At 33.9% G+C, this 12,282-nt stretch overlaps 1 protein-coding gene across 3 annotated transcripts in view; it reads right to left on the reverse strand.

Annotated features, from left to right (window-relative positions):
• FBXL17 (F-box and leucine rich repeat protein 17) overlaps positions 1-12,282 on the reverse strand; it is a 484,901-nt gene that overhangs the window by 155,408 nt on the left and 317,211 nt on the right. For all 3 annotated transcript variants that reach the window (XM_026498490.4, XM_026498489.4, XM_048221019.2), the window contains one exon: positions 1,652-1,728. In XM_026498490.4, the coding sequence (XP_026354275.2) occupies positions 1,652-1,728 (77 nt within the window). The remainder of the gene's footprint in view (positions 1-1,651; positions 1,729-12,282) is intronic.

Raw genomic sequence — 12,282 nt, forward strand, 5'->3', positions numbered from 1 at the left:
ACATCAGAAATGAATTCCCCATTTTACAAATGAGGAAACTGAGCGTCAGAGATGTGAAGGAACTTCCCTAAGGCCAAAGAACAGATAAAGACAAAGACTGAACTTGGTCCCAGATCTGTCTCAAGTTCAAAACTTTTTCTCTTCTCCACATCTCCTGGAACATTTCTTTGTACTTGCTAACTTAACAGGTGCCGGGACGAAGCGTAATTCTGGCAACATTTTCCACTGTAGGACCTTGAAGAGTTCATTCTAAGGAACTTAATCTGTAGCTCTTCTGGCAATTAGCAATCTGACACTGGCACTGAAGAGGTAAAGGGGAGAAATATATAAAATAAGAGTGGAGGGGCAGGTAGTAAACTAACGGTAAAGGAGCTTGAATGCTAAGGAAAAAGTCTGGAATGAATGAATGTATTAGCTAATTAGCAAATCTACCTGTATTGAGTATATGCCCTGGGTTGGACAGAGAGAACTCTCTAAGAGCTAGAAAACAGGAAGATAGTATATGTTTTAGAATTACTGTATCTAAGTAGCAATCTAATATGCCAAACCAGAAAACAAACTACGAGAAAAAAAGAACATATCAAAACACTCATTTTACATGGTATAAGTAGGAAAAAAACCCCAACCTAGAAACATTATGAATAAATCCACATAAGACTCATTTACTATTCTAAAAAACAAACTCTGAAAAGAAATTAGCATTATTTTAAGTCAAATATTTTTTATGTTATTTTTTATTATAGCTGTAGTAGAATTTTTCTAAAGGCTGAATTTAGTTGCTGATAAAATATAACTCTCCCACCCAGGACAGATGGTCAGCATGACAGCCTAGGATTGGAGTCATTTATTAGCATATGTCAGAGTTAACAATAAAAAAACTTAATGAACTATTAGTTTCCCTCAAGGTAGAAAGCAAAGTCTCAAATTTAAACAAACAAATTAAAAAATCAGAAAAGAGAAAAGAAAACCAATTCAGTCTCCTATAAAGCTGAATATCTGGTTAAAACTCTAGATTAAATACACAAATTAATAAGAAAAAACACATAAAGCTGAATAAAAAAGGAAAGGCTAGGTTATTTTTCTTTTATTACTCCAACAGGATAATTTCGTACTTTTCATCTGTTTTATAAAACAACTTGCTTTTCTCCACTTTAAAGAGATATTGAAAATTAAGATAATTTAAAATCTTGCATACAAATGTATACCCTTCACTTCCTACATATCTAAACGTGGAAGTTTTCAATGCTTTAAAAAATGTAAAGCATTAAATAGAGTGCCATTTGGAATGTCAGCAGGGAATGTATTTGACATGACATTAAATTAAGCAAATTAACTCAAGTAATAATTTTTTTAGTTATATTTATTGTATCAAATATTTAGTTGTCCCATTATTTATTTTCATTTTATAGCTTTTTTAACCATACATTTTAACCCTATGTGAGTGTGTGTGACTGCATGTGGTGACAAACTTATACACATAAGTCTGGGTCCTAGTCTCATGATTTCCTAATTTCTTTTGTTATGACCAGAGTTAGCACAAATAAAGATAGTCTCTATGAGACAGTAGCTCATGATTTCTTTTAAAAAGTTTTCAAAGATTTTGTAACTTTTTAATTCTAGAAAAGGATTACGACAATGACTCTTTACATACCATAATCTGTGATTTTACAGGACACCAAATACAGCTCTTTCAGGTTTTGTCCTTCCTTTGCAATGACCTCCACACACCTAAAACACACACAAAAAAGTGGTGAATTACACTAATGCATTTCAAGTTAAATTAGCAAGAGTTTGGCCATGACTGTAACAGGAAGAGGTCAGCATTTGATGAATGCCACAGCTCTCTTCTTTCAGCAAACTTCTTTCAAGGTGTTTCAGGAAAAAATGTTATATTCCCTGCTTTAAACTCAAGTGCTCTAATACCTAAATGACTTTAATTAAGTATATTTATGACTAGTGTATATTTTAAAACCCAAGTGATGAAAAAAGGTATTTCTAAAGAGTAATGTCACTTTTAGTAATAGACCAGTAAATATAGGCCATATAATGAACAAGTCATTTACATAGAAAAATAATATAAAAACAATAGTAATCAAACTAGAATATAGATGGATGGTCATTATAGGCGGACAGGAATATTATTCATGGTTCAGTTGTTAATGATGGAGTTTGATAATGCTAAAATAGACATTTTTGTGTATTTTATTCAATATAAACCAGAAATATTTAAAAATCTAACACTGATTATAGATGAAAGAAAAAAACTGCACATCTAAGAACTTAATTATCTTTGACTTTAAAATTTTTAATTCTTATTTTAAATGAACTGTTGCATAGATATGTAACATAGATATAGATATGTAAGATTTAAAGTCTTTTCTGGTTTCATTTAAGTTAAAAGGTTTCTGAATGGTGCACTCAGATTTAATAGCCATAGCAGAACATGTAGTACAGAATTGAATGAACTTTAAAAATAATGATTAACAACGCCATCCATTTTGTGGCTCAGACTCCTATAATATCAGAAAAACCTGTACAGTCATACTGACACGTAGGAATATGCATCCTTCAATGTAGTCGCTGTTTTAATCTTTATAAATAACAGTTAAGTAAAAGGGTAAAAGCAAAAAGAGTCATTAACCTTTTCTAGGAAGTAAGGATCAAGTAATTTGATACCTGTGTGTATAATCCATCAAAAAATTACTGAATATCCATCTCTGTCTCGCAGATATTTTATTTGCTGTCTGGCTTATTTGTAGGAATCTTCATAAAATGTCACAAAATTTTATACAATTTTACTTCACATAATTCATTACCGAAGGTTAAATTAGTTATAAAGAAGACATATTTTTCCTTTAAAATATTTTTATAGAATATTGTTTTAATGGAATGATAGACATTGCAAAGTTCTTTGGAATAATTGAATAAACATTTTTTTGGGCTATTTTTTTAAAAAAGGATTTATGACCAAAAACGGAGTAGTTCTTCCATGGCTACAACAGAAAACTTAAATCACCAATACAATGCAATTACCATTGATACAGCTTATTATGAAGGAAAATTTTAAACCTAATTCCATGTCATTTGGCTTTAACGTAATATTTGAATAAACTCATAAAAAAGGAAGGACAAAAGCAGATAAGATATTACAGGCAACAACTATGTTTTATTTACAACTTTAAAAATGAATTTTCACATGCTAAGGATAAAAATAAAGATCCTAGACGATTACAAAATCCTAAATTAAAAAAAAAAAAAGTCTGACTACTTTCTGTCATATCAAAGATACATATTTCAGTCCTCCTCTATCACCTACCAAAAGGTAGGACTTGTACGACTTGTACGACTACCACAAAATGAAATAAATTAGTACAGAAATCATGTTTATGTCATTTATTTTGTTCTCATGCTCTTTCGAAATAGTCCAAAATGCCTGATTTTACATCTGATTGTGAAGAAACTCTAAACAAATGCAATATCCTATCTGCATTCCTGCTGCTTGATTCTATGTAAGATACACTACAAGCACGTAAGAACATTAAAGACACACAGAGCCCACTACAAAGAGCAAATAACACAAATTGATTTCACTGCATAAGCCAGATCAAATGCTATTTCGTAGCCAACAAGAACCAGTATTCATATAAAATAAGATAATCAATCACTGGATGAAAACTCTCTAAAAAGTGATGAAAGGCCACGAGCGTCAGGTTTCCCCCGTGTGTCAGAGGGAAGTTTTTATGAATAGATATTGTAAGCAAATTTAGCTTATTCAAGAGGCAATAGCCAAGAAATAACACATGATTAAGAAATAAGCAGTAAATATCTTTTAGACAGAAAAAGAGAAAGGAAATGTAAGAGAAAAACACTTTGCTTTTAAAAAGGATCACCTAGGATTTTTGCTGTTTTTAAAAGTTTAGTTGCATAAGGTTTTCCAAATAGTTTTAATTACCCTATAATCACAGCCAGTGTGCCAGAAGTCACGCACAACATGGAAGAACTCCTCGAATAAAAATTCCTGGAGAAAAACACATTCTTCAGAAGATTTGTAACAAAACTTAATTTCTTTAATGTAAATATCACATCATTCCCAGAGGTGATATTTGAGGAGAGAAACCCCAAGTTCTGTCCGGACTGAAACTCTCAACACAATAATATTACACAAACTTGAGTGGTTCAAATAAATAGCTAAAATAGCTATTGTTTTGAGAGGTGAAACGGGAAATGGTTTATATCGTCCTGTTACTGCAAATTGATGGAAATGGAACCCCACATCAATTGGCTAGTGCCTGAAACCTGGTGGTTAGTCCAGGTCTTCTCTCCCAGGCAGCCTGCAGTGACAGCACGTCTTGACAAGAGGCTTGCATGGTGACTATATTTTCCTCCTGAAACTTTTAGAGTCCATTATGGTACGTATTTACAGGAAGTACATGAACATAACTCTGGTCTGTGGACTGCATTTAACTCTAAATAATCCTTCTCTGTTTTAAAAGTCTTGGCTCTAGTCATGACCTTTAGTGTGTTAACATCAGAGCATTTCCCAGTTCACTGTATAGTAGGTATGCAGGCAACAAACAAGGTGGTAAAGCTTAGTAATTATTGACACTTTTTGACTATAGATACTTATGTAAGCTGTTTAAAGGATATTTTTTAAATGGTATCAATAAAATAGAGAAATGTTTGTAAAGTGATATAATCTTTAAGAAGGAGAATAAAAGGGGTGCCTGGGTGGCTCAGTCAGTTAAGTGTCTGACTCTTGATCTTGGCTCAAGTCTTGATCTCACAGGTGTGAGTTTGAGGCCCATATCAGGCTCCACATTGGGTATGGAGCCTACTTTAAAAAATAATAAAAAAGAAGAAAGAAAGAAAAGGAGGACAGTGAGGGAATCAGAGACCACATTTAAACCTTTGTTTCTCTATCCCCTCTCCTATTCACAGATAATGCATAGGAGAATATCCATTATTCTCAATGATATTTTATAGGTTTGTCCCTAGGGACAAGCCATGAGTCCCTAAACTCAGAATCTAGAATTCAAATTTTTCCCATTCTTCACCTCACCCCCTGTTCCCACTATCCCTAAGGACAAACTTCAGAATATTATATGACTGACATCTTCTATAGGTCAGTACATTCAAAGATTTCTCATTTCATGCATGATAACATAAAGATTCTAAAACTTGGGTAAAAAATTATATCCTTAGGGAAAGTGACAATCTATAAGATTATTAAGGAGAAATTAATAATGGGAAAATGGCATAGTGGAAAACTGCAGAAAATCAAATATTCTTAGACTAGCCCATGAACATCAAACACAAGCCTACTAAATTTTCCCAAATTCTGAGAAATAAAGTGAGATGTACCTTAACAAGAAGGAATAAAAAAATCTGGAGAAATCTACTCTATTCTCACCTTCATGAAACCATAGAACCACCTTTCCTTTGAAACCCCATATTCTCATTCTCAATAACATGAGGGCCTATATGAAGAGTTTCTCCAAATCAAATGTCCTAGATTCAATATATTTTAGTTTATTCTGAATTGCCTACCCTCAAATTATTTTCTTCTTTTATTCTTTGGCAGGGTTCAGAAGAAAAAAAACTTTGTTGTTGCTGGGAGAAAGAGAGCATGGGGCGAGGGGAGGGTGCTACAGAGGGAGAGAATTTTATCTATCTATCTATCTATCTATCTATCTATCTATCTATCTATCTTTTAGAGAGGGATGGGGGAGAGGCACAGGGAGAGGGAGAGAGAAAATCTTAAGCAGGCTCCATGCTCAGCACAGAGCTTGAGGCAGGCTCCATCTCACAACCCTGAGATCACGGCCTGGGCCGAAATCAATAATCAGATACTTAACCGACTAAGCCACTCAGGTGCCCCTGAAGAAAATTTTTAAAACTGCAACCATTGTAAATTCGTAACAGTTGTTGAGTGTGTGTGTGTGTGTGTGTGTGTGTGTGTGTGTGCGCGCGCACACGCGCGGAGGTATACATACATATATACATATAAACTCTTCTAGAACTCCAAAAAGCATAAGAACATCTGCTCCAAAGTATCCAAAGCATCCAGAATTATTATTTATAATAACGCAATGTTAATGTTCACTTGCTTTTAATAATATTCTAAAATGCACCTGAAATATCTGATGAAATCTGAAAAGCAACAAAAAGGTTACTTTTGTCAGCTATATAGGAATTTTTTCTGAGAAGGCATTTATTTAGTTTCAGTGGAGGGAAAATCTGTCTCCTTAGCAATAGATTCCTAATCACCTGATTTATGTGAAGGGTAAAGGTTAATGAATTAAGCTGTGTAAGCTTCAAAACTATCAAAGGAATTCAAAAGAGCCTTGAATTATGGAAAACAATGGCCCATTCTACATACATACCAAATTTTTATGTTTTTTGTCTCCTACTCAAAAGCTGGAACATGGCATTAGTGACAATTGAAAAGAACTAATGAGGAAATATGACTACATTGCTTGCAAGAGGAGTGTCCTGGGAGACCTTGTTACTGTTTGTGATGTGCTTCAAACCCAAAAGAAGCTAATTGGAGCTGCCAGACACTGGTTTGCAAATCTCACTTTAAAGGACAGGCTCAATCACCTTAGAGGTGTGGAAAGAAATGTGCCCATTAGAGATGCATTAGTATGGGCTTGGTGAATTTCTAAATAAACTTTAGGATGTTCTTTCCTAAGTCACTTTTATATTTGAATAATAGATACATCTTCAAGCAGAGGAAAAAATGCAACAAGACAAAAACAACCCCACAGATTTAAAATAAAAAGTATGGAAAGGGCTGTAAAGTAACTGGCAAATCAGTACAACCGGGAGATGGATATCTTTAAGATTGAATAAACATGTAGATAAAACCTTAAAACTCCTGAAATGCAAACACACTGTAAAAGTGATCTACTGGGGGGTTTAAGGAATAGAACTTCATTTTCATCATTTCTCGAAACTAAACAAAACCACCAGCCACCCTATGCTATATAGCTTATAAACGGGTAAAAGCATAAGAAGCTGCAACTCACAGACACATACAAATGAAAAAGGAATAAAAAGGATTTACAAGATCTAAAGAGAGCAACAAGGGAGCAAACTTAGTACAATTCTGTGCTACGAAGGCTCATCCTGACTTCAGGTCATTTAAATGATAGCAGAGGTCACCAAAACACAATTTGGCATCATATAGAAAGAATAATGATATTTGATTGATTTTTCTAAATCCTCAAATTGAGTTTTACTGAAGAATAATCCGATCCCAGTGTAGCAAGTGAATTGGCATGATTTACAGGTATATCCTGCTTTCAGAAAATGCCCTACATAAAAGATTTTATTTATACAAAAAAAGACATATTTACAGGTAAACATGTACAAGATGAATCAGTTCAATAATCTATTAATAACAGTACATTCCCCCTTATTACATATGACTATAATCTCATCTATAAGCATTCTATTTATAGTTACTTTTTCTAGTAATATGACACCTTAACCTCACAAAAATAATATGTAGTAGTTATTGCTACACAACTACACATAATGACAAATGAAAAGACACAGGCATCAAAATGATATGTTCAATGCCCTTTGTATTTTATGGTACATTTTCTTGTAAATGTTCTTCTACTCTATCCCATTAACAACACAGTACCAAACATATACACAAGTCAATTTTTCACATAAACTTCCAAAAATATTCTCATAGAAGAGATGTTCACTGCAAGAGAGATTTTTTTTTTAAAGGTTGACTTGCAATGAAAATGCTAAAGCATTTGCTCAAAGCACGTTCTTAATATACCACAGGGGCAAAGACTAGCAGTGACATGCAAAATGTCACCAGCTCCACCAGTTAACAACAGTTATCTTGGGACACTCATTAAGTTCTCAGTTACCAAATGTTATTCTCTGGAAAGCCAATATCTGATTAGTGAATCTAAGATTAATTTAGGCATTTGCTACTTAAAACAGTGGAGAACTGATGCCCATTTTGTCACACAGAGGTAGTGAAAGGTTACAAAATGAGAATAGTAGTTATTTTTTTAGTGAGACTTTAGTAAGTGGCCTCTAAATGGAAATGTTATTGAAACTTAAGTTCCATGGGTTTGCACCTTTGCCAACAGAGGTGTTACATCTTTGAGGGAGGGAGAGCAGATATTGCCATTGTTGATTCATTCTGGACCACTCTTTCCCTAAGTGTCTCTAACATCAGGTGGGTTTCCCAACTGGTGAGTAAGTAGGAGTTAGCAGTGAAAAAAGGAGTTATACAGCAACAATAATATTTTCTAATATATTTAGGAAAGACCATTACAAACTAGCTCTTACAGAAATATTTTGTTTCTTTGTTTATATAGTAAAACATGTTCTAATTTATTTCTTACAGTACTTTAAAAATGTATTTCAGATAGAATGAAGCCTGCACTATTTAAAAAATGCACTTCTTCTTTAAGCTACTAAGAAACAAGATGGTTAAAGGCTCTTCCAAAGTGGGTGGGGGAGGGAGATTAACAAACTTGTGATAAACTTGGCTTTGGCTTTAATATTTCAGATATATTTATCCCAAAGTCTTGCTTTTAATTTTAGCCATTGTTCCATCCTTTTACCACTACTACATTAAGTCATTATATAACAACTTGAGCTCACTTCTTCTAAGCATTCCTCAAAACACGCAAGAGACAGAAAAAAGATTCTATGGTTTTATTTATTTATTTAATTCAACCATGTTTTATTGAGTGCAAACTACGTGTTAGAAATATTAAAAGATATAATCAGAAAGCCACATTATTATAAAATGATGGATGTAACACTTACAACCTTGATAGATCAGCTACAGTTTATTTTTGTTATTGTTGATAATCATATTTCCACCTAGGAGCAGAAAAATCATATCACTGAAAATAGTTAACTTATTTCAGGACTAAAGGAAATGCTAGAAGAGAAAGGGGGAGGGAAATGTAAAGGCAAGACTTCCTAATTCAGCAGTTTACTTGTTCTTCAGTGGGGAAAAAAAAATGTCATTACTTTGAAATAGGAAAAGTTAAGAATCCTCCTCCCTCCTTTCAGCTTTTTGGGGTGCCATCAATTTATGACCAATAACTCTGGGGGAACCCAAGCACTGCACAATGTTGATACAGTTAAGACTGGTGCTATCTTTATGGTTTTCTGGCATATTTTAGATAGAGAACAGAAGAGAAGGTTTTATTATCTTACATATTACAAAAATTTGTTGTGTGGAAGCAAAAGCTCAGGCCCTTAAAAAACTCAAGAATATAAAAACATATAAAACTATGGTCCAGTTTAGTGAATTATAATTCATCAGAGGCCACTCCTTTTCTGAAAAAAAGTGAGGCAATATTCTGGAAAGCTCTAAACCAAGCCCTACCACCACCACCAATAATAAATAACAACCTTAATTGTAGAGCTAGAAATATTTCAAAGAGATTGTTAGGCTTCCAGATAACTAAAGTGAAATTAAGGTGGACTATTAAACATATAATTGATAATAATCTCCCTGCCCATCTCTACCCCATTTACCCTAACTGCTATGAGTATTGATAAGAAAGTCTCAATTCATGAGGCATAATATACTTTATATTTACCTTTGATTTAAAATGGTTAAGACTTAAGACTAAATTATTTTAGTGGAATATAAAAGCACTCAGAAGATGCGATTTCAGGCATCATTCAGGAAAGAGTTAAGTACTTCCTTACCAGAAGACGCCACAAGTCGGCTTTGTAGTGACTAATTGCCTCTTTAACCTCTGTACTCTGGGAGCTGGCCTGTGCTTCAATACTAGTTTTGTGATAGAGCCAAAGACTGATGTTCAACATAGACCTGCCATGACCTGCGTAGCCAAGGAGTTAACTCAGACAAGATGCTGACAAAAGGTTTCCTTCTCACTTGGGAAGGCACACAATCTCTTTTTGGATAAGCCAAATTCTCAGAAGACTATAAAACACAGTAGGTAAAGACAATTTATAAAAGTCAAAAGAATGGTTTCACTTTGGCTAACAATGATTCTAAACATACAAGTGTATCATTCAAAATTTTGTTTGAGGAATGGTTTGAGTGAAAGGAAAAGAAATAGATTACTTATTTTAAAATGCAATGAAGAGGGCACCTAATTTGATATCTTTGAAAGCTTATAATTAGATAGCACTACTAAGATACAAAGAAAGGAAGTCAACATTCTCCATTCCAAATGTTTTCAATATGCTTCAAGCATTCATACTCAGGAAGCCTGGACTTTGTCATTAATCTTTAAACTTAGAAAATTTCTGCCCTGATCAAAAGCCAGTAGAAGAATTTTTACAGGTGATTTTCAGTAATGATTACATAAACGAATTCTGCAATTGGGAGAAAAGTATAGTGAAGCCTTCTTGTCAGTTTCTAAAACAGAAGGAATGAGGAAGGAGTTCTGGATTAGGGAGCTGGAAAAGGGCAAGCAGTGGTAAAAACGTAACCCACATAGTTCATTCACAAAGAATAAAAAAGAAAGATCATATGGGCTTGATGAAGGCAGGGACATTATATAAATTTGACTTTACTAATGCTCAGCTAGATTGAACTCTGAACCCTCTGAGGCCTAAGTATCATCACTGCTGAATTCATAAAACCTACTTCTGAAGCTCTAAACTACCACTGCTTTATTCTTATTTTCTCCCATATCATTACATAATTAATGTTCATGTCAGAGGTGAAACAATCTTTGCCCCAACATTTACAGAAAAAGAGGATGCAGGTTGTGTTTAGTTGTTTGGGTACACTGGATTTATACAGAGAGATAACTTTTTACTTAAAAAAAGAAATAAGAATTACACTTTTTTTTCAAAAAAAAAAGAAAAAAAAAACAGTCCACACTTTTCTAGATGGCAATAAGGGGCATCAACCAAGAATTCGCTTATGAAAAGTATGCAGTTTACATTTTGTAAATCTCAGCAGAAGGATGATGGCTGGTTTCAGTTCATTTTTATCTATCTGAAGTCTATAGAAACAAAGTCCTGCAAATTTTCTTCTTAAGTGACACTTACATAAATACAATAGAATGAACTTTAGAAATTCCAGGGAAAGGCTATTGAACCTTACTTAGTTTTTCTGGCTACCAGGCCGATTCAATTATTTCTAATATAAAGTCCATTTGCCTCTAAAATATACATCTAGAGGATTCTCTCTTAAGTCTATCCATCATTGAAAAGACTTGTTCATCAACCATTTAATTTATATTCAAAAGAGTATGTGGTAGATATGTGTGCATGTATGTGTGCATATATGTATATACCTTTATGAATATAATTCCTAACAAATACATTTTCCCTTACCAATACTGTCATTAAATCAACAAAAATATGATTGTTATAAATGCACTTAACGAAATAATTTTAGCAGCCTAGCCCCTGAAATATCATAATCACTAAAATCCAGATTGCTTCGTTTGGACTAGTTATCAGTCTATTCCCTATGAAGGGAAAAACCACATCTTTTTTTTCCTGGGGAGAGCTGTGGAAAGCTGATGAAACCAGCGTGTAAGACTGATAGAAACCATGGAGGGAAGCATTTACCCAATTTCCCCTTGCAGAAAGTTGCAAAAGCATGGAGAAGGAAGAAGGTCATTTCACCATTTGTTTCAGACAGTGGGTACCTTGCAGGCAACATCATGTCTGACAGCCCGCAAGAACAAGCAACACTCCCATACCTGGTACTCAGCTTTATGTTATTTTAAACGATAAATCAAAATGAACGCCACATCTCTGGCATATTTCTCAATGCTCTGCTGTTGATTATAGTTACAGTTCTGTCTACATAAGCACCAAACCATATAGCAAAATGGAGTAACAATATTAAGATTCCTGCTCTACACACACACACACACAAACCACTTTGCTCAAGTACCCAATAAAGGATTACATTCTGCTATCCTGAAGAAAAAACAAGATTGAGAGTTGAGAAGAGAGTTTATTGTTTTTAAAAGTCATTAGTGGAATAAAGAGGCAAGAGCAATGCCAGGCGTTTGAAAGGGATGTCAGGTAAATGTGCTTGGAATCAATTGCTCAGTTTTGTGCTTCCATGGGTCCTGAGAGTATCATGAGTTCTACCTTGGAAATGACAGAATCTTATAAAAAATAAAATAAAATTAGACCACAAATTCCTTTTTGTTATCTTTTACTGAAAGGTAAATACCTAGTCATCAGACACACAATACACTTAGGCCATTTGGCAAACTTGGGGATTTGGGGGAAAATAATGGCAATTTAAGGTCACATCATACTAAGGTGAAAGAAAATATA

This window comes from Ursus arctos, unplaced genomic scaffold, assembly GCF_023065955.2.
Source record: "Ursus arctos isolate Adak ecotype North America unplaced genomic scaffold, UrsArc2.0 scaffold_5, whole genome shotgun sequence".
In the NCBI taxonomy this organism is placed as follows: domain Eukaryota; kingdom Metazoa; phylum Chordata; class Mammalia; order Carnivora; family Ursidae; genus Ursus; species Ursus arctos.